Source organism: Chinchilla lanigera, unplaced genomic scaffold, assembly GCF_000276665.1.
Source record: "Chinchilla lanigera isolate Chin_1 unplaced genomic scaffold, ChiLan1.0 scaffold00085, whole genome shotgun sequence".
Lineage (NCBI taxonomy): Eukaryota > Metazoa > Chordata > Mammalia > Rodentia > Chinchillidae > Chinchilla > Chinchilla lanigera.
Genome location: NW_004955486.1, coordinates 6,138,315 through 6,164,923, shown reverse-complemented (window position 1 = coordinate 6,164,923; position 26,609 = coordinate 6,138,315). Strand labels below are relative to the sequence as shown.

The following is a 26,609-nucleotide window of genomic DNA, read 5'->3' as shown; positions in this document are numbered from 1 at the left end:
CTGCAGCCCCTGCAGAGGTGGGGTGGCATTCTCAGAGCCCGGCCTGTGACAGCCACCAGGCCCTGCTCCCGTCTGCCCCCTGTGGACCTCGGGTGCTAGGACGCTGTGTGCAGGGGTGCCTGTCCTCCACCTTTCTCACGCCCCGAAACCATTATTCATGTTTTATTAGTGAACCTGTGAGCCCTCGGGCTCCACCTCGGCCTCACAGCCACAAGGGAGACTCATTACTCACGGTGAACCCCCATGGGCGGTGCCTGCCTCCCCCACCTGGCGTGCCCGGGCAGCTCTGGGATGCAGTCACAGCCCGGGGACACACACGCAAGCGCATTCACATACGTGCATACACACACACAGGTGCGCAGGCCTGTCTGGCAGCCACATTCCCTGAAGTGGCTTGAATAATTCAAGCCCAGGCTTAGCGTGCGTGAGGCCCTGGGTCCCACCCCAGTACAGGGGCAGGGGAGGGTGAAGTGAGTGAAATCCAGGCAAACGAACCCCACTGGCTGGGTGCATTCTCTGGAACAGCTTTATCAACCCGGCAGGAAAGAAAACAGGCAAAGTAATGAATAAAAAGTAAAGCCAGGTGTGGTGGCATATTTCTATAATCTCAGCACTCTGGAGACTGAGGCAGGGGAATCTGAAGTTCAAGGGCAGCCTGGACTATACAGCCAGAACTATCTCAAAAAAACAAAATAGGCTGGTGCGTGCCTGTCATCCCAGCACTGGGGAGGCTGAGGCAGGAGGATTGCTGGGAATTTGAGGCCACTGTGGGCTACATGGTGAGTTCAAGTCTAGCTCATAACAAATAGCAAGACCCTGTCTCAACAAAACAAAACTAAACAATAATAATAATAATAAATCAAGCCAACATAAATAATAAAATGAAAAGTAAATTTATTAAGAGTAAATGCTATAAGCATGTGGCCAGACAGAGGCTTGCAGGCCCTGACAGGGATGGCGAGGCAACCTGTGTGTATTTCCAAGACGAATTCTCCTGGCCCCCGCAGACTGGTTTTTGACCTCTTCCGGCTGCTGGTGCCACAGCAGGTGGGGCCTGTCCTGGTCTCCTTGAAAGGGTTTGCTGCTGCAGGACAGGCTCCCAGGAAGCTGGGCCTCTGGCTATGATGGAGGCACGGAATCATTTCACCTGCTAGTTTGGTTTTCTTTTTGAGTACTGGGGCTTGAACTCAGGGCCTTCCCACTCAGCTACATCCTCAGCCCTGTTCTTCTATTTGATTCAGGGTCTCATTAACTTGCTCCATTGCCCAGGTTGGGCTTGAACTTGCAGTCCTTCTGCCACAGCTTCCCAGAGTGCTGCAGTGGCAGACGTGGGATCCCACGCCTGGCTTCACCCACAGATTCAGTGAGAGGAGGACATGAGGGCCTTTTCTCTAGCTAGGGTGACAATGGCAAGGAGTTAGATTCAGTCTCAGAAACACATTACAAAAAAAAGAAAAAAAAAGAAACACATTACAACAGATATCCCAAGAGCTGGATACCGGGCAAGATCTGGAACTTGCTAAGGTCCTAAGATGCCCTCTGTGGCCCGGGAGTGTGCCTCAGTGGTAGAGCACTTTCCTTGAATGCACAAGGCCCTGGGGTTTCATCCCTAGCACTGGAAGAAAAGCAAGTAGTGTACGCCTATGATCCTACCTATAACCTCAGCACTCAGGAGGCTGAGGCAGGAGAATTGCTGTGAGTTTGAAGCCAGCCTGAGCTACACAGTGAGACCCTGTCTCGAAAGAAAGGAAAGAAGGAAGGAAGAAAAAGAAAGAAAGCAATCTCCCTGTGTTTGAAGCCATGCCCCATCCACACACACAGGAGCACCGCCAGTTTCACTCCAGGAATCAGGTGGAGGTGGGGTGGTGTCCGGGCACAGCCCAAGGCAGCTTGGGAGGAGGGTGTCAGAGGCCCTGTTGTACAAGCCCAGCAGAGAGCCCTGGCAAGGCCTCCTGCACATCCTGCTGAGAAATTCAGGTTTCTGCCTCGGGGCCTGCACTTCACCCGCCCGGGCATGCCAGGGCCCGGCCGGCCGCCCCAGTCGGGATCCCGGAGTGCCTGACCTGTGAGTCACCGCCGTCCACACGCACCCCTTCCCAACTGCTGCACAGAGGCTTGAGTAGGGCCGGGTCGTGCAGGCCCCAGACCGAGAGGCAGGAAGCAGGAGCCAGGTCTGGCTAAGAGCACCTGCGGTGCCGGGTGAGTCTGGCCCTACAGCGCACACCTGGGCTGCAGGTTCCTTCAAGGGGACAGGAGCCTGGGGTCTGAGGAGGAGCCCGGCGCGCACAGTATGGGCTCAGCGGAGCTCCCTGCCCGCCGGCCTCTCTACCTGCTCTTGGCAGCTCAGGAAGACAAGCACTAGGCCGCAGAAGGAAACCTTCCAAGGTGAGGCTGGGCCTGCGGTCGGAGTTAATGGCTCAGTACCTCCCATGGAGCACCGTGTTTATTGAACACTAAGCCCCCCAGCACCTTGGGGACACAGAGGCCACTGAGCCCCAGCCCTGCCCATCGGGGGCTCACAGTCTCATGTGCAGGGCCCAGCACACCGTGGCCTGGCTGGGGTCCTCACCCCACTGTCTCGGCACTTTCCCCACATCCTGCCTCCCAGGGCATCACGGTCTGTATGGCACTGGCTGACCCACCGACTGTCCCTTCCCGAATCAGTCTGTCTTCTTTCCCCAGGGCCCTGGTCTCCAGCACAGCCCGCTCATCCAGGACTGCAGGAGGGCTCCGGCCTTCCGAAGTGCTCAGCAAACCCCCACGCAACGACAGAACGTGACTGCCACGGGACCCAGAGTGTCCCCTCTCCCTGGGACACCCACCATGGGTGTCTCTACCCACAGGCCCGCCCCTGAGTTCCCACAGCAGGCTGCCTGGCTCCTGCCGGGAAGGAAGAAATGTCTCGGGAGCAAGTAGCTTCCAGGATGCAGGTGGCACGCAGCTGTGAAGGGCACAGAGCCGTTTGCGGGAGGAAATGAGGAAGGCTGCTTCCAGTCCCCCAGCCTGCCGCCTGCGCTTGAATCTCGGCTGTCCTGTGTCACCTCTGTGCTGGGCTCAGGTCCTCCCGAGTGACAGCTTCCTTGGTGCCACAAGGCAGCGCGTTCTTGCCCCAAGACCACCTGGTGTTGGTGTTACATTAATGCCTGGGGAGCTAGGTCCTTCCCAAGGCCGCTCACGGAGCCCCTGGGGCTCTCTGCCCCCTCCCTGGCACCCGGCAGCCTGGGAGTGGCCGTCATGGCTCCAGGCCTGTGGCCTATGTGCTCCCTGTACCCGCAGTCCCGGCAGTGACAAAGCCCCTCAGGCCGCGGCGGCCGTGTGTCCCAAGGTTCCCATGCCCAGCTGGAGAGGAAGGAGGCCTAAGCAGAGCTGGGAGGGCAGTGCCAGTCAGTGCAGATGGCTGCACCTGGCCCAGGTGAGCTGCTTGGTCCGGTGCCAGTAGGAGGGCAGGTGTGTCACCGCACAGGCACTTGTGGCTGGCCCAGACCCAGAGCCACCTCCCCCAGCCGGGATGGGGGGTCTTTTGCTACCTGCAGCCCCTTCCCCCGGCCAGATTTGGGGTGAGGTAGGGCAGCTCCCCTTATTTCCTCCAGCTGAGCCCTCCGGGTCTGCAGTCCGCCACTCGGGTCCCAGACATCCGCTTCTAGTCTTCCCGCCCGTGTTGGCTGGTCGTTGGGCTGGCCCTTGGGTGTGCGAAGGGCAGCTGCTGCCAAGAGCTCCCTCCGCCCGCCGGGCCGCTGGCAGTCAGCTGGCTCTGCGGCCCAGCCAAGGGGCTACCAGGGCCGCCAGAGGCCAGGGCTGGGCGGTGCTGGTGGGGAGGGCGTGGGTGCGGGTGGTGAGGGTGGTGAAGGCGGTGAGGGCGGTCTGGCATCTGGGGTGGTGCAGAGGGATCTCCGCCGCAGGTGCTCCAGCAGGCGCGCGCTCACCGCAGGCTCCAGGACGCCGCAGGCCGGCAGCACGCGTGCCAGACGCGCCACGCAGGCGCGGTAGCCCTCGCTGTAGCTGTCCGTGGGCCCTGCGGGAGGACAGCGGTGTGAGGGGCGGCATGGGGTGAGGGCCCTGGGGCGCAAGGCAGGGATGGGCCTGGTGTAGAGTCTCTCACCGGGCGCAGCGGCGGGGCAGGAGGAAGCTGGCAGCTCCTGCAGGAAGTGCACGGTCATTTCCAGGATGTCCGCCTTCTCCAGCTTCGAGTAGCGGGAGTTCTGGGCCGGGCCGCGCGGAAGAAGAGAGACAGGGTCGCCCTATGTAATCCAAGTTGGCCCTGAACTCAACATGCAGCCAGGCTCGCTGGAACTTGGAACTCGCGGGCGGGGATTACAGCCGCGCGCCACCACAGCAGGCTCAAGCACCGTGCACTCGCGAGCTGAGGGCCCCGCGCGCTGGGTCCGCTCCGTGGGCGCCCCTGGGCTCGGCCTGGGAGACGCGCGCGCCCCCTCCGCGGCCCCCCGCCGGCGCGGCCCCGGGCTCACCTCCCTGCCCAGCAGCGGCAGGATGAGCCCCTTGAGCTGGCTCAGGCTGTCGTTGATGCGCGCGCGCCGGCGCTTCTCCAGCAGCGGCTTCAGGCTCTGCGGCGCACGGGTGGGCGCACACGCCGCGGTTAGGGGTGTCGCGACCCCGGACCCGCCCGCCCCAGGCCATCCCCGGCTCCTACCTTGCGCAGCTCGGCTGCATCCCCTTCCCTGCGAGGCAGCCCCATGCTCTACGGGAAAGGGGCGGCCCTGCGGGTCCCGCGAGAAGGGAGCTCGGTACCGGCCCAGGCCGAGAGGAGACTCGGGCGGAAGAGGGCGGAGCGCAGGGAGCCCGCGCCCGCAGCCCGGCTTTAAGGAGGAGGCTTCGCCCGCCCCGCCCAGCCCCGCCTTTGTTCCTGAGCGGGGTGGGGCTGGAGAGGAGGACCTGGGTGTCCCCGGGGATCCCTCTCCCGCCTCCGCCTCCCATCTGTGGCGGGGGCGCGGGATACGTGGAGCCCGTTGGCACCGTCGCTGCGTCGACCCGGCGGGGAGGAATGAGGGGGGCTGCGCCCCTCGTCTCCAACGCGCCCTTCTTCATTCTTTCCCCACCTGGAGCTCAGCAGGTCCCTGAGCCCCACTCGGGTCGGCGGGGGACCCAGCGGCTGCAGCGGCACCGCCCGGGCCCCAGCCTCAGGTAGACCCCAGGAAGGTCAAGAGGATGAGAGACGCGCGCCACCAGCTGCTCCGAGCTGGACAGGGAACTGAACCCCGGAGGACGCACGTCTGGGGCGCACCCTCCGCGCTGGAAACTGGCGGAGTCGCTGGACCCCGAGGCTCTAAGCACCCAGAGGCTCCCTCCGGGCGGTCACCGAGGTCGGGAACCGCCTGGTCCTCCCACCCTAGGTTTTGGGTGGGAAAACTGAGCCCCAAAGAACCAGCTCGGGGATCCTTGGAGTTCATTTTCGTTTCTACTGCCTCGGACTCCGACTTGCACCTGCGGAGCGGTCGGAGCTCACGTGACCAGGGCGCGGGGCGGGCCTGGGTGTCCCCATCGCCCCCCCGTCACGCCTCCGCGACGCGTGGCCGTTGCTGCCGCAAACTGGCAGGCGTCCCCCGCCCATCTGCTGCGACTCCCCGCCCCTGACCGGCTGGCGGGGCAACGGCCGCCCCCGCGGGCCACACTCCGGACTGCGGGGCGGCGGACGGGACCCACGCAGCGGGAGTCGGGAGGAGGCGCGGGGCGGGGCTGAGCGCTCTCCAGGGTGCTGGACGGACCCCTCCCTTCCGGGGTCCGCCTAGCGCAGAGCGAAGGGGCCCGGGCAGCCCGGGCAAGAGCTCAGGAGCTCAGGTGTCCCCGCACCTGTCTGTGGCACCCCGGAGGCCGCAGCCGCCACCTATGGAGCACTCACTGCATGCCGAGCTCAGGGCGCTCACCTCATGAACCACGTAATAGCCCTCATCACGAGAATAAAGCATTCGACAAACGTGTCCGAGCAGGGTTGGGGGTGCCTGAACCCTTCTCTTCCCGCCATGGTTGAGGCCAGCATGGCCATGGGCTAGGCCCTCCCAGATTATCAATTATCCTTTAAGAACTCAGAAGAGAACTTTGTAGATATCTCTCTCTCTCTCTCTCTCTCTCTCTCTCTCTCTCTCACACACACACACACACACACACACACACACACACACGCCCAGGTCACATACCCGGATCTGTTACTGCTCCACACCCACATTCTTGGGGTTGACTGATGCCAGGTCCGGGGAGAAAGGGCCAGGCGTTCAGTTCCTCCTGGAGCAGCCCCCGCCAGGCCTGCGACGGGAGCCTGAAGACGCGGGAGCAGAGTGAACTGTCTGCAGGCTTGGCTGCGCCTGATTTTCAGTCTTTCTGCATCACCCCTGGCCCGTTGCCGGAAAGGGCTCTGACCAGATAAGCCACCGTTCCCCCCCACCAAAGGATTCTGGGCACCTGCCGGTTACTTGGAAGAAGGGGTCACTTAGAATCGGGAGCTACCCTGGGATGGACACCTGTCTTCACAGCACTCTGGGAGATTTGCAAGTGTGAACCCAGCCTGGGCAACTTGGCAATTTATCAAGACCCTGTCTTAAAATAAAAAATAAAGGAGGCCTGGGAACGCAGCTTGGGACAAAGGCCTTGAGTTCAATCTCGGGTGCAACAAAACAGAACACTCCCCTGCCTCATCTTCCCCTGCCGTGAAACAGGGACAATCGCTGTCGGGTTAAACAACAGTAAATTGTCACCGTGCCTGTTAAGTGGCTCCACACAGGTGTCGCTGCTGCGGGGCTCTTTAGGGTTGCCAGGGGAGAACCCGGGGGACCTAGTAGGCAGGGGAGAGCCCTGAGAGGTCATCAGGCCTGGCAGAGCCCCCGTCCCAGCCTGAGTTTGATTGCACCCCAAACCTCCAGGAAGAACCTGGATCTCCGGGGGCCCGGGTCCAGGAGAAGGAGCAAGGCCCAGCCAGCGAGGTGGAAACCCACTGGGCCATGCAGGGCACAGTGGCTCGGGTTTTGAGGGTACCCGGGAGTTCCAGAGGCCACCGTGCACGGCGCCACCAGGCGGCGGCCCCGGGGAGTGGTATAGGAGACAGGACTCCCACGGTTTGGGGAAGGGAGTAGCTGCGCGCTCCAGCGCGTCCGACGCGGTCCTGCGCCCGCCTGGCGGAGGAGCTGGTGAACCAGTCGGATGGGCTCTCGCGGGCCCCCGTGTGGGCAGCGTGGGCTGACAAAGGCAGGACACAGGCTATTTCAAGGTCGCAGATCGCCCATCGCGCTCCCACCGCCCCCAGCCCGCCTTCAGCAGCTCCTGCCCGGGTCCTCCAGTTCCCACGACCGGTCTTCAGCTGTGCCCGAGGGCGGCCTGGCACTCTTGAGCTCACCCGTGTGACTTTTGGCGCCTTCCTGTGTCCTTGCTCGGGGACGTGGTGCCCTCTCTGGTGTCGGTGTCTCCCTACCGGCCCCAGCCCTCCCCTCCTTCTTTCCTCCCGGCTCAGCACCCCAACCCTGTGGCCGAGTCCCCCCGCCTGGGACGTGAGCCCCGAGCAACTGGAATCTTTGCGTCTAGGTTCACCGTGCCTATCGCACCAGGCACTGCGTCCTTCCTCCTTCCCATCCTCCCTCCCGCGGCCCGAGGCAGCGCGGGGTCTGGAGGGGCCCTTGGGACCTGCCCCTATCAGGGCCTTCCTCTTCGAAGTTCCCCCGCCCAACAAACCTCTCGTTACCACTCAAAACCCAGCTCCTGGGGCCTCCCTAGAGGCCCTTCCACGGCTGCCCCTCCAGCGTCGACGAATCACTTCCCACCACCCCGTTTTCCTGTTCTGACGACACTTGTCCCTACGCTTGTTGCTGGCCTGTGTCCCCAGAACAGCTCATAGTGGCCTCAGGGCGGATGATCGAAGTCGTCCGGGTCCTGAACGACTGTCAAATTCTAACCCAGCTTTGCTTGTTCTTTTTCGTGGGGCAGATTAGGAAAGCAGACCCGCTGTCCCCGCTGCTGCCGCCCGCGGGCGGGCTGGAAGCCGGGGCGGGGCTAGAGGGCGGCGCGGGGGGCGGGCCCCAGGCCTAAACCCGGCGCGCGCGGGGTCCCCGCCCCAGAGCGCGGCGGAGGCGGAGCGGAGCGCGAGGCAGCGGGAGTGGAGCGGGGCTGCACTTGCTCCGCCTCCGGTCAGCGAAGCCTCGACGGCCGAGGGCTCCGAGGGCTCCCGGGATGGCGCCCCGCGAGGCGCACTGAGCTGAGCCGGGGTCGCGGCGCCGCGGGCGGCACCATGGCCCTGGAGCAAGCGCTGCAGGCAGCGCGGCAGGGCGAGCTGGAAGTGCTGAAGTCCCTGTACACCTCCGGCCTGCTGGAGGCCTCGCTGCGCGACTCGGTGGACGCGCTGCCCGTGCATCACGCGGCCCGCGCCGGCAAGCTGCACTGTCTACGTTTCCTGGTGGAGGACGTGGGGATGCCCGCCGCGTCCCGCGCGCGCAACGGCGCCACGCCGGCCCACGACGCCGCTGCCACCGGCCACCTCCTCTGCCTGCAGTGGCTGCTGTCAGAGGGCGACTGCAGAGTGCAGGTGAGCCCTGGGGCCCCTCCCCTGGAGAGCCTGGTGACTCCGGAATGGTGGGTGGGGTGGCTGCCTGGAGTGTGCGGGCAGATGCTAGGCATCCCCTGGCCGCTCCTGGAAGAGCGCCTGGGTGGCGTCAGGGAAGCCAATAAGAGCAGGCTCCGTGGGGCTGGTCTTCCTGGAGGAGCCCTATCCTGAGTCCTGCGGGTGGGAGCAGAATCACAGCCCTCACCCTCCATATCAGGTGTGGAGGGAGGGTGGGCAAAGACTGCATCCCCGCCTAGGCCACAGTGCACATGCGCGGAAACCCCGGTGTGGGGCAAGGGTGGTGGACCTCGGTGGACCTCAGAACACCGCCATCTTTGGGCCTCCCAGCTCTAAGTCGCTTTATACCCGAGCAAAGTGACCTCCCTGGGTGTCCTGGCGGGTGAGGAGGAGGTAGCCAGGTGACTGGCAGAGCAGGGGACCAGAAGTGCGAGACCCTGAGGGGTGTGCATGCCTGTCCTGCTGGAGGGAGGTAGGGGGGACGCTGAGCTGAGGAGCCTGCAGGACCCTGCTGGGGCGGGGTGGGGGCGGAACTCATTTCCGCAAAGAGACAGTGTCAACCTCAGGTGCAGGGGCTGCTCAGCTGGCTTACTGGCCCCTGCACGTGGCCAAACCGCCTCACACCTCCTGCCCTCAGAGTGCAGGCCTCCCTTCCTGTCCTTCCAGGGAGCCCGTCCCTTATCTCCTGCTCTGCCCTGTTACCAGGGATGTTGGGCACCTGGCCCATGCCTCTTCCTCCGGAGGTGCATGACTCCCTGATGCCCGTGGCCAGCCCTGGCTGGTTGCCTGCTCTCCTCCCTAGACCTGGTGTCCGGCGCTGACCAGAACCCTCCCTTCCTCCTGCAGCGAGGTGGAAGGGCCAAGTGGCCTTGTGCCCAGCTTATCAAGGCCCCTGCCCTTCAGCAGGCCTGGGTGCTAGGGCCGGAAGTGGGGGGGTGACCTGGATCCCGGGTCCTGCCAGCCCAGCGAGATAAGCAGCTTAGGGTGTGGGGCACAGCACGTGCAGCTCTTGAGGGCCACACGGCTAGTGGTGCCTGAGGGACAGGCCTGTGATCTCTGCATAGGGCCACCACCACCAGGAAGCCTCGAGCCATCGGGACGCCCTGGAGCCTCAGACCCAAAGACCCAAGGCCAGGGGAGAAGGAGGGCCTTTCTCAAGAGCTGAGGCTCAGGACACACTTTATTGTGGTCGCACCTTGGTCACCTCTGGCCAGCCCCAACCCCTGGGCTTGGGAGACAGACTGGACCAGGCTCTGGTCCTCCTGGACTTTCTTTTTCTTTTTTCTTTTTTTCTGAGGGAGAGTCAACGTCTCACTATGTAGCCCAGGCTGGCCTCGAACTTTCGGCGATCCTCCTGCCTCAGCCTTCCGAGTGCTAGGGATACCACCACACACCTCCGTGCCAGGCTGTTCCTGGGAAGCAGAAAGAGGCTCAGGGTCTCCCTCAGCTTCTTGGGCTGGTTATGCCCTGCCCCGGTTGTCCGCTGCTTACTGGGATGGCCAGCCTTTGTCCCCACCCCCACAACCTGGCTGACGACCTGCCGGCTGTGCCCATGGCTCCAGCTCCCCCACACCCTCCTCATGCAGGAGCCTGAGAGGCCTCCTTCTCACTAGAGCCATGTTCCTGGGCATCCCTGCCAGTCCCTGCTGCCTTGGCCACATCTGTCCCCACAGTGCCCTCTCCCTGGGCAAGCAGGCTTGGAGAGGCCTCACTTCCCTGATCCTAGCAGACCGTGTCCGCCTCTCACTGTGGCCCCGAACCTTGCCCCGTCCCCGCCCACCTCCCTTCGATCCCGTGTCCTTGGTGCCAGAATGGTGCCCACGTCCCGTATGCACCAGCCTCAGGATGTCTGGGTTCCGTTTCTCCTCCCTGCCAGGCGCCAGGGCGGGTGCACAGAGGATGAAGTCAGACTTCGGGGTGCAGCAGGGGTCTCGCCCAACCCTTCCCAGCACCTCCACCCCTGGCCGGCTGCCTCGGGCCTTGCCCACCCGTGCCCACAAGCGTCCTCCACAGGAAAGAGCACAGCCGGCCCCCGTGGCCTGCGGGCTCAGGAGTCGGGAGGACACTTTCCTGCCCCCAGGCTGAGCTGTGCGGCAGGGTAGATGCCTCTGTCCCCTGTGACACCTGGGAAAGGGGGAGAAGAAAGTAGCAGAGGCTGGACACGGGGGCCCCCACCATCCTGATCCCAGCCGGACTCAAACCCGCCGGGATCAGGTCAATCCCAAAACACTACTGGAGGCCTGGCTGCCCCATGGGAGGCTGACGGGGCCCCTAGGCCGTGACAGGGGCAGGACTCTAGCCGCTCGCCTCCCGCAGGACAAAGACAATTCCGGTGCCACAGTCCTGCACCTGGCTGCTCGCTTCGGCCACGCCGAGGTGGTGAACTGGCTGTTGCATCATGCCGACGCGGATCCCTCGGCAACCACAGACACAGGTGCCCTGCCCGTCCACTACGCCGCCGCCAAAGGAGACTTTCCCTCCCTGAGGCTGCTCCTCGGAGACTACCCAAGGTAGGGACCCGCCGTGCGCAAGCGAGCGTGCATGTGTGTGTGTGTGTGTGTGTGTGCATGTGCGGTGCTGGGGACGGAATCCAGAGCCTTGCACGAGCAAAGCAAATGCTGCACCACTCCCAGGCCAGGACCTCCTGCTGTTTGTTGTTTTTTGAGACAGGTTTCGTTATCTAGTTTAAACTGGTCTTGAACCCTCTGGGATCTTCCTGCCTCAGCCTTCCAAGTGCTGGAATTACAGAGGTGTGCCACCATGCCCAGTGTGCCAGACTGTTCTAACTTCAGTGGCCAGGCAAGAGCTCTGTAGTCAGGCAGGAGAGGAGGGACTGCAGCAGTCATCAAAGAGTTAAGGAAGAGCTGCCCCTCCTGCCTGCCCTCACCCCAGCCCCAAAGCTGCCAGCCAGGTCCTCAGAGAGCGGCTTTTGTTTCTTGTGTCCCTCCGTGCGTTCCCACTCCCACTGGGGGATGGGATTCCCAGGGCCCTGGACTGAGTGGTTGGGCTGGGGCTGGGGGGCACTGTATGGGGGAAAGGGTCTCCCTACAGAGCAGGGCAGGGAGGGGGCAAGCGAGGTCCTAGCGCACCTGCGGCCAGGGCCCCTTGGAAGCCACCCAGCCCCTGTCTGAGGGAATGGGGTGCCAGTGGACAGGGGCCTGAGCGGGTAGGGCTCTGCCAGAGATCCTTGTGGGCCTAAGCGGGTGCCTGGGCTGGGAGCCACAAAAGTGGGGCAGACTGGGAGAGAGCCCTGCCAGGTGAGAGGATCCGACCACCAGGGAGCAGGCCGGAGGCCAGTTTAGCCACATGCTGGCGTGGCCCCAGGACCGCCAGGCCTGGCTCCTACGTCCTCCTTGCCCAGGGCAGGCTGGGCCTGGCTCTAGCTTCCTAGGCAAAGGCTGGCGGGAGACCCCCTGGTGCTCCACCGACCCAGGCAGGCCCCCGCCTCCCCGCATTGTCCTGGTTTCCCTCCCAGGACAAGCACAAGCTCTGGTCAGGCCAGCGTCGGGGTTTAGAGGACGAGCCCCAGGACACTGAGCTCGGGGTCCGACCTGGCACTATGAGAGCCAGGCCGCAGCCCAGACTCCCATGAGAGCCTCCAGTGGGGCCTGGCAGCTGTGCCCAGGATGCGTCGTCAGCCCTGATGTGATTCGAGGCTCCGTCCCAGCCCCTCACTTCAAGCCCAAGACACCCAGGTCCTAAGCAGGGAAGGTCTCCCTGCACTCCTGGTGCCCCCACCGCTCCCAGCGTGCCAGAGGGCCCGGCTGGGGATGCAGAGCCCCGTGTGTGCACCGCCGGGCCCTGCTCACCCAGGGTCTGGCCTGAGATGAGCCTAGACAGACTCTGGCCAGGCAGTGGGATGCCCTCGTGGGCTGTGGCCTCCCAGGTCTGGGTGTGGTCAGGCCCTGTGCCCAGGCCAAGGCCAGATGGCCCGGTGTATATATGGCCAGCCCCCAGGAGCAGCCAGGGCTTCAGGGAGGTGGACAGCGGGCCGGGGCTGTACCCCTGCGGTGGAGGCGGCTGTGAGCAGGCTGATAAGGAGAAGCTTTTGTGTGCTGCCAGGCTGGGCTCAGGGAGAAGGGGGCGGCTGGGCACTGGGGTTGGGGGCCGGTGCAGCCGCTTAGCACCCGTCCTTGGAGGGGGCTGCCGTTCCCCAAGGCTGTGGATCCAGGGCTGGGAGCTGCGAGGGCAGAGGCGGGCTCTGCTCTGGTGAGCCTCTGGGCCGCTGCGCGGCTCTGAATTATTCACAAGGGCTCAGCTCTCTCCCTGGGCCAGTGAGGGAGGAAGGATGCCTGTACCTCCCGGTGGGAAACTCGATCCCACCCAGGGAGGCTGCGGGCGGCCATGGCCACGGTGGAGAGCAGGTGCAGGGGCGCTGGAGGGCTGGACAGCCCCGGGAGGGCCCAGCCGGTGCCAAGGCTGTGCCTGGGGGCGTTCGCCTGGGCTGCACACTGTGGGACACCCCGCTCCTTCCCTCCCTGCAGTCTACGCTGTTCGTTGGGCCGAATCTTCCCAGGAGCAGAGGGCTGGCCACAGTGACCCCGCGGGCTGCTGCCCCTGCGAGGACCCTCCCTCAGAGCCCCCTGCGGAAGGGGGTCCCTAGGCTGGGAGGCGAGGGGCATGGTGGCAGCTGGCTGGGGCTGTCCCAGGTCCTGGGGCGGGAGCCGCCTCCTGCTCATCCTGCCTCTGCTGTGCTGGCCCCTGGCTGCCCTGGGGCCTGAGCAGGGGCTGGGGACCCCAGGCTCAGCCCAGACCGAGGCGTGGCCTTCAAGGCTGGGGACAGCAGGGAGCCCTGAACTCTTCCCCCTGGGGCTCCTGGGCTCTGCCACTCACACACCTGGACAGGGTGTGGGGCGTGCCCGCCAGGAGCCAGGGCAGGCCCCAAAGAGCTCCTCCCTGCTGAGTGCCTACTGGGGCCCCGGCTCCGGGAAGCAGTGTCTGCGTCTCACAGTCACCCTGCGTAGCAGCTCTGAGGCCGGCCCCTCTTATAGATCGCCCCACTCCATGAGTGTCCTCTCCGTGCGTATTCTAAGTGCAGGGGACACGCAGGTGCCCAGGACAGATGTCTCTACCTCACAGCTGACAGACACCGACATGGTGTCCCTGAGAGGCTGCCTGACCAGCTATGGGCCCCCCTGGCTTGCTGTGTGGCCTTGGGCAAACAGCACAACCTCTCTGGGTTTATTTCCCACCCCTGGTGCAGACCCCAGTCTCCCAGGTCTGCGGGGATCTTCCTTTTCCCCTTTGTTCGTCCATAGCTTCTGAAGCCTGGCTGAGCCCAAGACACTCGGGGCCCCCTGGGGGTGGACAGGGGGCTTGTCACCCACCGTGGGGAGCCCCAGGTGAGGCTCCGTGGAGCTGCCCCTTCCCTGCTGGGCACCTGTTCTGTCAGGCAGCCGGGACCCGTGCATTCTTAATCACCCCCTAGGCCTGGCCCTGAGTTTGCGGAGGTCACCTGGGCAGCAGGGCCTGGGGGCGTGGCTTGTGCTGGGCCGTGCGGGGGGAGCCAGTGGCTGTGCTTGTCCCCGACTCCAGGGGAGGCTCTGGGGAAGGGAAGGCTGAGGCAGGAAGATCACAGCTGGGCACATAGTGAGTTCAAAGCCAGCCTGAACTGCACAGCGAGACCCTGTCTCTAAAAGCACATCATTGTCGTCGTTGTCATCCTCATCATTAAGCAACCCGAGGCTGCCTCCCGCTCAGGTCTTCCGCCCTCTCGGCCCCCTTCCTCGCTCCTCCCGGCCTCGTGCCACCCTCTCAGCCTCCCTTGAAGCCCCGGCTGCCCTGCCCTCCTCCCAGTCTGCCGGGATCCCACCTTCCTGGCAGGGCCAGCCCAAGGCTGAACCAACTGTGACCCGCCTCCCAGGCCCGCCCCCACTGCTCTGTCCCTGCCGCTCTTATCACCAGCCACCAGTGCCAGCGTTCTTTCTGTCTGGCCTGACTCACCAGGACGGAGCCCTTATCTCCCACCTGTGTCCCGCGCCTGACACCGCATGACAGTGGCTGAGAGAATGAAGGGCCGGGCGCTCCGGGTCTTTTGCGGCTGTGCTCACAGAGCACCGCATGCGATGTTAGAGAAAGTCCCGCCCCAGGCCGCGTCCACAGGGCCCCCTTGCTGGCGACAGCGGCGAGCACTCAGGGACAGACAAGGGGACGGGCTGAGCCCACGCCCCACTCAGATGCACCTCCTCCCTGCTCCCCTGTGTCCCTGCCAGCGGACCGTCCCCCTGCTTTCCCTCCTCTGCCTGCTCAGCAGCCTCTGATGTGCGTCCAGAGAACGCTGAGACCCAGGGACGGCCACAGGTCAGGAGGGACAGTGAGCCCCAGGAAGCTTCTCTCTCTGACGGGTCGGCAGAGTCTCCGAGGAGCTGAGAGTGGGTGTTCTAGATCCGTCCTCACAGCAGCACCGTTTTCCTTGTGCTAAGCCTCAGTGGGGATCTTGAAAGATAAGCAGAAGGCGTTCGGAGCAGCCCTGGCCCTGGGAGAATTGTCCTGGGCCTTCAGCCCTCCCGCCGGCCCCTGGGGGCGGAAGTGAGCCACAGCAAGCTGGGCCCCTGGAAACCGTGCTCTTTGGCCTGAGCCTGACTCCGGGGGTGGAAGGGTCACGCCGTGTTCCGTGGGGCAGCGGGCGTGAACAGCAAGCTGGCACGAACGTGGACGGAGCCCTGCGACGGCCCCCCCGCAGGCATTCATGTTCTTGTTGTACAGTCAGGGCGACTTGCTTCACTGTTACACTCTGTCCATATCATCTTTCCTGCCAGGAGGAAGAAAAACAGCGTGTGATTTTTACGATCACTGCCTGTGCCCGCTGCTTCCCTTGTGCAGGGTTTTTTGGGATCGCAGTTTGTAGCAGGTTCGGCCCCCAGTCTGCGGGCTCCAAGTCAGGGCGCCATGGCAGCGGGCCTGGCGGAAGGAAAGCTGCTTCTGGCGAGGTGGGCGGGAAGCAGAGTCAAGCGGGAGTGGGGCCAGGCCACGCCCCTTCTGACCAGATGCCTCCTAACAGCAGGTCAGCTATGGTGGCCCAAAGGTCCTATCACGTCCCAGAACCCTGCTGCTATGCTCATGAGGCTCTGGGGAGACCTCATGCAGAAAGCATAACGGCCAGGAAGCCTCGGACCCCTCAGGGCTGTGGTCAGGAGTCTTTGAAGACTCCCGCGCTCGGGATCAAGATGGGGGTGGGGGTCAGAGGGCAGCTCGGGGGTAGAGCCCTGGCCTCGCAAACACGAGCTAGGTGTTCAGTCCCCAGCGTCATAAAACGGCTGGTGTGGGGTCCTTTCCTGACCTGAGGAGGTGGCCCTGGGCACGTTGACTCCTGGAGCCAGGCAGGGGCCGAGAGGCCTGGCTGGTGACGGGAGCAAGTGGCCGAGGGACCCGGGGGAGCAGGGGCCGGGAGGGAGTCGCCAGGCAGCAGGAGTGGACGGGGAGGGCGGCTGGGGCGGTGACATGCGGCAATGGCGGGTGATCGTGGAGGTTGGGACGCGGCGGCAGCTGGGGCAGCTGAGCGCTCCTTCGGCTCAGAGGGCACAGGGGCCAGACCGTAATGTGGCCCATTTACGCTGTGAGGGAGCCGAGGTCAGAGAGGGTAGAGGCTCTGTGGGGCCTGCAGAGTGAGTCTGAGGGAGGCGTGGGCAGAGGCTGGGGCGGGGCCGGAGCTTGGTCCTGCGGCAGCTGCCCTGGTCAGGACGGGAACTCGATGGGCTGCAGGTCAGAGGGGTCCCAGAAAGCAGGGTCCTCCTGGCAGAAATGGTGCCTGGCAGCGGCTGGACACCCACGGCCAGCAGTGGGCACCTCGTGACTGGCCCTCGGGCACAGGGAAGAGAACGTGCTGGGCCCCCCTCCCAGGCGGGCTTAGGGAGCAAGGGACAAGGAGGGACGCCACGGCCCTGCTCGGGGTGTGGGACTCAGCCCAGAGCCAGGCTTCCTGTGGTTTGGCTGTGGGCGGCAGACAGACAGACAGACAGACGGACAGGAGGGGTGTGGACACAGCAGACCCGGGCTCACGTGGTGCCCCTGCCTGCTCACGTCAAGTGGCCTCAGTCTCAGCTGTGAAAGAGGATCAAGGCTACCGCCTACCCTGCCAGGCCCTCAAGGACTGGAGGACAGGTCGTGGGCGTCATGCACTTCGCAGTGCTGGGGACGAGAAATCAGTTCATAAAAGTGGCCGCTGTCCCCACTATTGTTCTTTTTATTACCGCTGTCCTTCGCTCATTTCTCCAGGGACAGTTCTCTCTGTGCCTTATACTTACCTGTGTTTCTGTCCTGTTCCCCAGTAGGGAGGGAGCCTTCAGGCCGGGCCAGAGAAGGACGAGGCCGGCCGCCCTCTTTCGTGGGGCCATCAGCAAACCTGCACGGTGTCCTGGGGCTTCCCGGCAGGAGGCTGGACTCTAGAATAGGGGACAGGAGTCAGAGGTGGAAATGCAACAATGGGGACAGGCAGCAGCCTTTGCTGAGGAAGTGGCAGCCAGCGGGTGTGGACGCCACTGCCCCCTGCCGGCCTGCTCCTTCCCCGACCGGCTGTGCACCCTGGCTGATTGACGGCTGCCTGCCGAACGGGGGTGCCGGGGCAGGCATGAGTGCAGATCTGGTCCCGACTAAATGCACTGCCTCCCGCAGAGGGAACCCTGCGGGCGCTGGGACGGCCCCCTCCGGCCTCTAATCCCCAGGGCCCCGGCACCCGCTGTGCCTCGGTGACGGGGTGAATAATTCAGGCTGCCGAGTGTCGGTCGTGAAATATTCATCAGCTATTTCTACAGGGCAGCAGGAGCGAGTGTGGGGGCAGCGCCACCCAGGGCCAGCGTGGGTCAGAGGAGCAACGTGTGGCTGGGGCTCCTGCCTGTCCACTCTGCTGGCGCAGGTGGGCGGGGTGCTGAGGGACAGCCAGACGCAGCACCTGCTCCCTGCAAACTCGTGGAGGGTGCAGCTCAGCGTTAGGGCTCTGCGTGCCCGGGGCTTTGGCCCTGCCAAGGGGGACAGAGAGACCGGACAGCCGGGCACTCCGAGGCAGGAAGTACGTGGAGAACCAGGGCTCTGGGGACAGGGCCAGGCCTTGGCAGGCTGCGAGAGGCAGGGGGCTGTCCTGTTGGGGCGATGGGGGTGGGGAGCGACGGGTGCAGGAGAGATGGCCCGGTGGACAGGGTGGCACCTGTGCCTGATAGGCTGACGGACGGATGCAGGGGGCGTTTCAGGGCGAGGATATGAAGAACTGCGCTCCGGAGGACCCAGGGCCGACCAGAGCCCAACAGCTGAGCTTGCACCTGGAGTTCAGATTTGAAAGCGGGCAGCTCCTGGCTTGGGGTAGAGTGTGGCGCTCCCTTGTGGCCAAATGTGGTAACTACACTCTGGGGCCCCCTTCCCTCAGCCTAGTGGCCTGGCCGCCTTCCGTGGTCCCTAGCCACGCCCTGCCCAGGAAACTGGGGGAGCCAGCACGAGGGACAGCGAGAACGGAAGGCTAAGTCCCAGCTGCCCCTAGGATCCCTTCATGCTTACTGCAGCCCGAGCCCTCGTCCCCCAGAGGTGTGATTCTCAGGTCATCTACAGCTGCAAACCTGTGGCCACCCAAACGTGAAAAGCCCTCGGCTCACATCTCAGCACCCCACCCCAAAACAGGACTGGCCTGCTGGCCGTGATGGTACAAGCCTGTGATCCTAGCTTCTCAGGAGGCTGAGGCAGGAGGACTGCAAATTGAAGGCCAGCCTGGGTAACCTGGAGAGATCCCGTTTCAAAACATAAAAAGGACTGGGGATGTCGCATTGTTGGGTTCTACCCCAGGACCGAAACAAAACAAACAAAACAAAAAAAACCCGCTGACACTGTGGCACACGGGAAGTTCTTTGTATAAGGTGGCTGCTCCATATGGTTGCTAGATTAGCGACAGTGACAAAAGCCAGAATGTCCCACCAACTGACTCTCAGATAAGTCCTGTTTTAATATAAGCACGTACCCTGCGGCGCTTGAGAGATGCTAAAACATTACTTGATGTTTAGCTGAGGTCGAGGAGTCCCTAGGCTTCTGGAGTTTCCGTGGTAACCCTGCCACTCTCTGGTACTCAGAGGCGCAGGCTGGGAGCAGCTCTGGCGAGCATGGAGGGGACCCACGGAGCTGGCCCGGTAGGAGGCGAGCAGGGTGGGTAAGACCTGCCCTGGCCAGGAAGTCAAGAGAGGCCTCACGAAGGAGGGGCCTGCCCTGAGTCTCAGAGAGGGAGGGGCGGCCGCACACTGCGAGTGCAGGGACACGAGCAAGAGCACAGAGGACAGCGTGCGAGTCCGGGGCGCATGGTGATAAAGCACGGCTGCAGAGGTAGGCGAGGTCAGGTCAGCGTCCAAGCAGCACTGGTACCGGGTCGGACTGCTTACTGAGGACAGGAAGCGCTGAGCCGGGCATTTTACAGAAAGGTCACTGGAGTTGGGCGTTGTTGTGCACACTTGTGATCTTAGCATTCTGGGAGGCCGAGGCAGGAGGGTCCCCAAGTAGTACCCCAGCCTGGGCGAGTTGGCAAGATCTGTTTCAAAACTAACAAAAGGCTGGGGATGTAGCTCAGGGTAGAGCCAGAGTCCAGAGGGAGTGGGGACAGGCCCCCTCCAGCCCATTCTCCCAGGGCCTGGGCCCCCAGCGGGACGCAAGGAGTGGGAGGGGCTCTGGAGGCAACAGGCGTCCAGAGCCCACGGTGGCGCTGCGTCTTCACAGGGGAGTGAACGCCCAAACTAATAACGGTGCCACGCCCCTGTACCTGGCGTGCCAAGAGGGCCACCTGGATGTGACGCAGTACCTGGTGCAGGAGTGCGGCGCGGACCCGCACGCGCGCGCCCACGACGGCATGACCCCGCTGCACGCTGCGGCGCAGATGGGCCACAGCCCGGTCTTAGTGTGGCTGGTGAGCGGAGGGGCGGGGAGGGGGCGGGCCTGGGCGGGGCCAAAGGGCTCCTGGCGCCCAGCCCCGCCCTCCCGCCCAGGTGAGCAGCACGGACGTGAGCCTGTCGGATCGGGACAAAGACGGCGCCACGGCCATGCACTTCGCGGCGAGCCGCGGCCACGCCAAAGTGCTCAGCTGGCTTCTGCTGCACGGCGCCGAGATCACAGCTGACCTGTGGGGCGGGACCCCGCTGCACGACGCCGCGGAGAACGGCGAGCTGGAGGTCCGGCGGCGGGGCGGGGCCAGGAGGGCGGGGCGGGGCCTGGAGGGGAGGGGCCTGGAGGGCGGGGGCGGGGCCCGGACCGGGCGGAAAGGCGGCGCGCGGGCACCCTCTGCTGGCGAGGCGCTCTCAGCACATCCCGCCTGGGACACGGACACAGACACACACACACACATACAGACACACACGCACGCACGCATACACACGCGCGCGCGCGCACCGGCCCAGCTCGAAGCCGGCCCAGCCCTCACCGGATCCCACCCCGCCAACCCTGCAGTGCTGCCAGATCCTGGTAGTGAACGGTGCGGAGCTGGACGTCCGTGACCGTGACGGGTATACGGCCGCCGACCTGTCGGACTTCAACGGCCACAGCCAGTGCACCCGGTACCTGCGCACCGTGGAGAACCTGGTACGTCCAGGCGCGGTGCCGAGGCCCCATCTCCCTTTCTGCCCCATCCCGGGTGGTGTCTTACCCTCTACCACGGAAGCTGAGGTCCAGGGACACTGAGAGTTGGAGCCGTGACGCCCCAAACCACCGCCCCTTGGGAAGTGAGGGGCAGCGAGGGAGAAGAGGCTGACGGGTTGGGGAAGGAGGCCAGGGAGGACCAGAGCCATCGGATAAGAGATGAGGCTGGGAAGTCCGCAGGCCCGAGTTCACCAGCCCACACAGATCACCTGCCCTCGAGGGAGGTGGTGCCAGTGTCCCTATTCACGGATGGGTAAACTGAGGTTCCCAGAGACCCAAGGTCACACAGCCAGTAAGTGGTGAAGCCAGACAGCCAGGCCCGGCCAGGACCTCCCTCTCTTGACCACTGCCCCACACACTTGCTCTCTTGGTAGTAAATCCATAACTGGGAGCCCATGTGACTCTTGGAAATTATTTTACAATGTGTCCTGGTTGCATTTCTCTCATTGCTGGACGCCCAAATTACTTTTCTCTCACTGCTGAGACAAAGTACCTGACTCCCAAAGTTAAGAAAGGAAAGGTTTATTTAGCATACAGTTTGTGGAGGTTTCAGGCCATACTTGGCTGGCTCCAAGGCAGGGTGGCACATGGCAGAGGGCAAACGTTCATGGCAGCAGAAGACAGCAAAAGCAGCAAGAGCAAAAAGGGAGGAACGGCAACAAGCAGCCTCTTTCCCTCCCTTACATTGTATGCAGGCTCCCTGCCCCCGGGCGGGTGTAGCTCTCACACCCATAATCCCAGCATTGGACCATGAGTCAATCATAAACTAGAAGCCTGACCCATGACTGCATGAGGCTTCCGGGGGAAATCCAGACTTAGACCATAACGCAATGGTTGTACAGCTGTGTGGAGATCTCCTGGGACTCAGGCTCAGGGGCAGGTGTCAGAGCTCAGGACTGCCCCATCCGGTCAAATGCCTGCTTGTGCCAGTGGGGAAGGGAAGTGGTGGGCCTCAGACACCCTCAGAAGGATGCTGACCAGGACATGCGAGAGACTCCCACATGGTGGCTCCTGGCTGCCTGCCAGCACACTGCGGTGAACCCCCCGTTCAGCAACCTGAAGGATATGCAAGTCAGGGGTCAGAGAGTGCACATGGACGGGAGAACAGGCTCCCCGCCCCCGGAAGGGACTCCCGGAGCGGACGTGGCTTGACAGGTAGTGAGCAACCTGTCGCCGGGGCATACAAGCGGCAGCCGACACTGAAGGGCCTCTCTGGACCAGAAGCCGCCCCTTCCCACGGAGTCTGACTCTGCTGTCTGGCCGCAGGGATAGGCCCTGCACCCTGGGGCCTGCCAGTCCCTCCTGAGAGCCTGCTAGCCTGCAGCTGCTCACAGGGACAGCCCAGCGGTCGAATCCTGACTGGCAGGTGTCGCCTGAGTCCATCTTCACAGCAGTGTGAACTGTGTCCACCTCTGGTGTTTACTGGGTACCACGCCCTGGCACTTTACTTTTTAAATCTTTTTGGAAACCAGGCGTGGCGGTGCATGCCTGTCAGCTCAGCGCTCGGGAGGTTGAAGCAGGAGGATCACCACAAGTTCTAGGCCAGCCTGTCTCAAAAACCTTTTTGCTATGCATGGGGCAGGTGGTATCATTATTCACATGTACAGGTGAAGACCCTCAAGTGGCGAAGGTCACACCGCTAGCAAGTGGGGGTGAGGACATCCAAAGCCACTGTCGCAGCCCGCGCAGCCTGGGTCCCAACCTCTTGTCTGTTCCACCGAGGTCAGGGCTGAGTCACCTTGGTGCCTACTAGTGCCAGCCAAGGAAAGAGCATCCTTGTGCCACCCCTGACTCTTGGGGTCCCAGTGGCTGTGGGGTAGGGGCAGGGCCTGGCCCCCTCACTTGGCAGGCCTAGCGTCAGTGGTGTCAGCTCCAAGCCACCAAGGATGCTGGCCCAGAAAAGGCAAACACTCCCGAAGAGTCCCTAATTATAGGACCAGTGAGCGTGGCTGTCAAGCCGTTACCTGGTGCCAGGCCTGCCTCCCTGTCCCGGGGGGCCTGTGACACTTCTCAGGCAGGGAGGGGGCATGGGGCAGGGAGGAGCACTTCTGGGCAGGAGGCAGTGCAGCGACGGGCTTGCAGGCAGCAGAGACACCATGGGCAACGTAAGCAGGGCCCCCACCCCAGCCCTGTGCCCTCCAGGAGGGGACAGACACAGTGGGTGGGAGGGAGGGTGACAGGCTTGGTGGTGTGAGCTGCAGCTGCCCATCCCAGCTGAGCTGCCCCCCAGCCCAGGGCCCGTCAGGAGATGGGCTGGGCTGGTGCCGGGTGCTGGAAGGTCCAGTAAGTCGACAGGGTGTCGGCCAGGTGCCAGGGGTGAGCCTTCCTGTCCTGTCCTGACCCCAGCTGCAGCCCTGAGCTCCCACCTGCATCCACAGGGGCCCAGGCCCCCTGCTTGGTCTGAGGAGAGCCTGGAGCATGGCCCTGGTCCCCTGGGTGCAGCCCGGCCCCTTCTTCCCAGCTGTCTCCTCCCTCAAGTGGGAAGGGGTCAGGGCCTGTGGTCCTACTGCGGGGGCTGGCCTTGAACCCTAGCCTGAGAAGAGCCTGAGCCTCTCTCACAGTGTGCAAAGGGACTCAGGGGGAGGGAGGCGACTTCGCCAGGCTCTCAGCCCGAGCTGGCCCGAGTGGGGCTTTGGCCCAGAGAGCGCTGGTCTGTGGGCCCGACCTCTTCCTGTCCTCCTGCCTCCCCCGCAGAGCGTGGAGCACCGCGTGCTGTCCCGGGATCCGTCCACCGAGCTGGAGGCCAAGCAGCCTGACTCGGGCATGTCCTCGCCCAACACCACCATGTCTGTCCAGCGGCCGAACTTTGACCTCAGTTCGCCCACCAGCACCCTCTCCAACTATGACTCCTGCTCTTCCAGCCACTCCAGCCTCAAAGGCCAGCACCCTCTGGGTGGTGAGTGAGCCGGGTGGGAAGAGGGAGCAACGGGGGGGGGGGCAGACGAGCGGGCCACTGGGCAGCCCTGCCAGCAGCCAGCACCCTAAACACGGGGAGGGGATGCTGGTGCACGTGTGTGCTCACCACACGCCTACATGCACCCCCATGTGTACGCTTTCCCCACAAAACCCATGCATACAATGCAGTTTCCATAGTAGAACACACACACACACACACACACACACACACACTCATCAGGGCAAAGAATCATATGCACAAATGTGATAGGCTCAAGCACACAAACGCACAAAGCCTCAAGCCTGTGTGAACACAGTCTGGCCACACCCTGAGAATAGAAGTCTACGCACCTGCCATGGCTGCTTCCCACTGCCGGTGGGCGGCCTGCAGAGCTGGCAGGGCGCCCTGCCATGGCTGGGTGTGGCCATCCAGGTTCCTACTGTCTGCCCAGAGGAGCCACCCTGGCCCTGGCCAGGTGGCCTCTCCTACAGGCACAGCCTGGAGCCCAAAGCCTCCTGGTGCTTCCCTTTCCAGGCTGTCCACACCCTCTGCCTATGACAATAAGCACAGGGCCGGGGAGGAGGGACCAGCTGGTACTGCCAGAGGCCACAGTGAGCCGTGCCAGGGAAAGCTCCTGAGCCAGCCTTGCCTCTGCAGGGCGTTTCCAGGTGGTGGGGAGTCTTGGTCCTGGGGGACAGCCTCTGCAACTCCCCAACCTGCTTCTCACCTGCCTCTCCAGGGCTTCCAGGTGCAAAGGCTACTGACATACAGAGCTACATGGACATGCTGAACCCGGAGCTGGGCCTGCCTCTGAGCAAGACAGGGAAACCTACACACCCACCGCCGGCCCCCAGCTTCCCTCCACCACCCCCACCCCCAGGCGGTCAGCTGCCCCCACCCCCACCAGGCTACCCGGCTCCCAAGCCCCCCTCGGGGCTGCAAGCAGCTGACATCTACATGCAGACCAAGAGCAAGCTCCGCCATGTGGGGACCGAGACCCTCAGGAAGGAGGTAGTGAGCCCTGACCGCCTGCCCCCAGCGCTGCCACTGGCTGGAGGGGAAGATGGGGGAGATGGGTGTCCCTGGCCCTGAGCTCCTGGGCGGCGCCATGGGTGCAGGAGGTCAGGCAAAACTGCTGCCTCAGTGGGGAGCTGTGGCTGAAGGAATGAAGACCCAGACGGCCATGCCTCGCCAGGAGTTGGTCTGTGCCACCTCTCCTGGAGCGGCAGGGTGGTCAGGAGTCGATGGAATGCACGTAGGCTGTGCTTCTGCAGACACGCATGCCTGAAGGCCGGGGCTCAAGTGGAGTTCTATTCCAAGGAGGCACCAAGGAGGTTCTATTCCAGGTGGCATGGCTTGAGGGTGTGGGCCAGGGGAGAGGAGCACGCTGAGTGGACCCGAGCAGACCGGGCGCACAGGGCTCGGGCTTGGGGCTTGAGCGTCTGTGAGTGGAGGAGCCCTTACCCGCAGGTGGGCACCTGTGGGTGGAGCCAGCCCGTGAGAAGGGGGACAGCCCGTCGGGCACAGTGAGCAGAAGTGCAAAGCCATCAGCCAGTGGGCTTCTGAGACCCTGGAGTGGCAGAGGGGATGGAAGTCAGGTCAGGTCGGGACAGCTCTGGGACTCCTAGGCAGGGAGACCACAGAGGGCGCTGGAGCACTGGCCACAGGGACAGAGCAGGGCTGGTCTGAGCGGGGAGGGGACCAGCGGAGACCACAGGTGGCCAGGTGTGCAGTGGCAGCTGCCTAGAGGCCCGCCGCAGGGCAGACGCTGTAATTCTCTCCCTGGCCCAAGGCAGGCCACCGCAGGGTGGAGTGGTGTAATCTGTTTGCACAGGTGACCCAGGTCACAATGCCCTGGGGGGACGTAGGGGCGACACTGAACCTGCGCGGGGACTCCACCCGATACCAGACCAGACTAGACGTCTGATTCTCCTTTTATATTTGGAGGAGGCAGAGGAGACTTTCTGGGCGCAGCGCAGTCTCCCAGGCCGTAGCATGTGGCCCGATCCACAAGGGAACAAGTGGCCTGGCCAGCACCCACTCCCCACCCCTGAGCCCAGCCCACAGTTGCTCAATCCTCGCGCCCCTCGGCGGTGTGTGCGTGCAGAACCACAGGCTCCGGTCCTCTCTACAAAGGGCCCTTTGTGTGCCACTGCGCCCCAGCGCGGTGCCGAACTAAGGGAGGCAGCAGGGTCGTGGCGACCTCCCCTCCTGGGCTGCAGGGGGCCGGCTGGCCCAGAAAAGGAATCCAGCGTGTCACGTTTCCTGCAACGTGAGCCTGGCCAGGCGGGGTGCAGAGGGTCCAAGGCCATCAAGGGGACGCACGGGCTCTGGGGTGGGCAGGAGACAGGCCCCGCGCAGTCACTCGGCCTTTGGTCTCACCACCTCATGTTCCTGTCACCGCGCTGGGCTTAGCGAGGGCAGCGGCGATGGGGCGGGACGCTGCGCTGTCACCCGAGCCAGGCCGGTCGCTCCTGAAACCCGAGGCTTGGGCGCGGGTGTTGGTGTCGCTTACGCGATGGCGATGGTTTCCACATGCGGGAGGGCTCGAAGGGTAGGGGCGCGACCCGGAACCGGGCCGAATATGAGAGGCTGCACCCCGATCGGTCAGGCCCTTAGCCCCTGGGTGCAGTGGGGCAGGGGTGAAAGAAGGTCGGAGTGACCAGGACTTGCTTAGGGAGACAGGCACAAGGGCGGGGCCGCATCTGGGTGTAGGACGGAGCCCGCGCATCCCCGACGGCGGGGGCGGGACGGCACCAGCGGCCCAGGTGATGCCAGGCCGCGGAGCCCATAGGTGGGCGGGCGCGCGCGGGCGGGCGGGGATGCGCGGGCTGGGCGGAAACCTGAGCGCAAGGATCGGGTAACGCAGGTGTCAGGTCCGCGCCGCCCCCGCGCCAGGTGCACAGCGGGGGCCACCGGCACAGTCGCAGGTAGGAGCAGCCCCGGGCCCGGGCGGCGTGGGCCCTGGGCGAGCGGAGCCTAGCGGGGCTCGGGCTCTCCGTCGGGCTCCCACCGCGCCCTGACCCCGCTGGAGACGGTTGGGGATCTTGGGAGTGCGGGCGCGGGTGATCGGGCGCGGGGTGCAGCCAGACTTTGGTGGAGGTGCCCCTTCTCCGGCTCCCCCTGGCGTCCGGGCTGGGCCACCCCGCCCCCGGGCCCGCCCCTTTTGGCCTCCGTGGGGGGCCCCGGTGCCCTTCCTGGCGCGCGCCCAGTACCCCTCCCTGCGCGGTGGCCGAGCCTGCCCTTTACCCGGGGCGCCCGTGACCCTCGCCCTGCGCCACCCTTAGACCATGGGGGTCTAGGGGCCGGGCCAGCTGCCCCGCTGGACGGCCGCTGACTGCAGCCCCGGGGAGACCACGAGCCTAGCAGGGAGGCGTGGGGGTCTCCGGTGCCCAAGCCCAGCGCGCGCTGTCTCCCCGCAGCCCGCCTCGCACGACGGCCACCACGGGCTGCACAGGCAGGACTCCGGCCGTAAGCCCCGCGTCTTCAGCAAGCAGCCCAGCACGGGGGACTACTACCGCCAGCTGGGCCGCCGCCCCGCCGAGCCGCCGGCCGCGCGCCCGGGCA

The 26,609-nt window shown here is 64.3% G+C and overlaps 2 protein-coding genes across 4 annotated transcripts in view; one reads left to right on the top strand and one right to left on the bottom strand.

Moving 5' to 3' along the window:
• Positions 1–3,634: 3,634 nt before the first annotated feature.
• On the bottom strand, positions 3,635–6,061 carry Hes2 (hes family bHLH transcription factor 2). Of its 3 annotated transcripts, none has more exons than XM_005404093.2 (4): positions 4,649–6,061; positions 4,467–4,562; positions 4,100–4,238; positions 3,635–4,012 (listed from the first exon to the last, which is right to left on the bottom strand). In XM_005404093.2, the coding sequence occupies exons 1-4, from the start codon at positions 4,691–4,693 to the stop codon at positions 3,771–3,773; spliced, it is 522 nt and encodes a 173-aa protein (XP_005404150.1). In that variant the 5' UTR covers positions 4,694–6,061; the 3' UTR covers positions 3,635–3,770. The 3 variants fall into 3 exon arrangements, with proteins under 3 accessions (XP_005404150.1, XP_005404151.1, XP_005404152.1); XM_005404094.2 differs by having other exon boundaries at positions 4,100–4,199; positions 4,649–6,056; XM_005404095.2 differs by lacking the exon at positions 4,467–4,562 and having other exon boundaries at positions 4,100–4,199; positions 4,649–6,059.
• A 2,003-nt stretch (positions 6,062–8,064) lies between these two features.
• The window catches only part of Espn (espin), a gene marked incomplete in the record, with an annotated part of 26,670 nt that continues 8,125 nt past the window's right edge, over positions 8,065–26,609 (top strand). Inside the window, 8 exon segments of the mRNA XM_013504283.1 lie at positions 8,065–8,518; positions 10,871–11,064; positions 19,235–19,421; positions 19,501–19,683; positions 19,958–20,089; positions 22,841–23,042; positions 23,782–24,053; positions 26,465–26,609. Coding sequence (XP_013359737.1) covers positions 8,225–8,518; positions 10,871–11,064; positions 19,235–19,421; positions 19,501–19,683; positions 19,958–20,089; positions 22,841–23,042; positions 23,782–24,053; positions 26,465–26,609 — 1,609 coding nt within the window.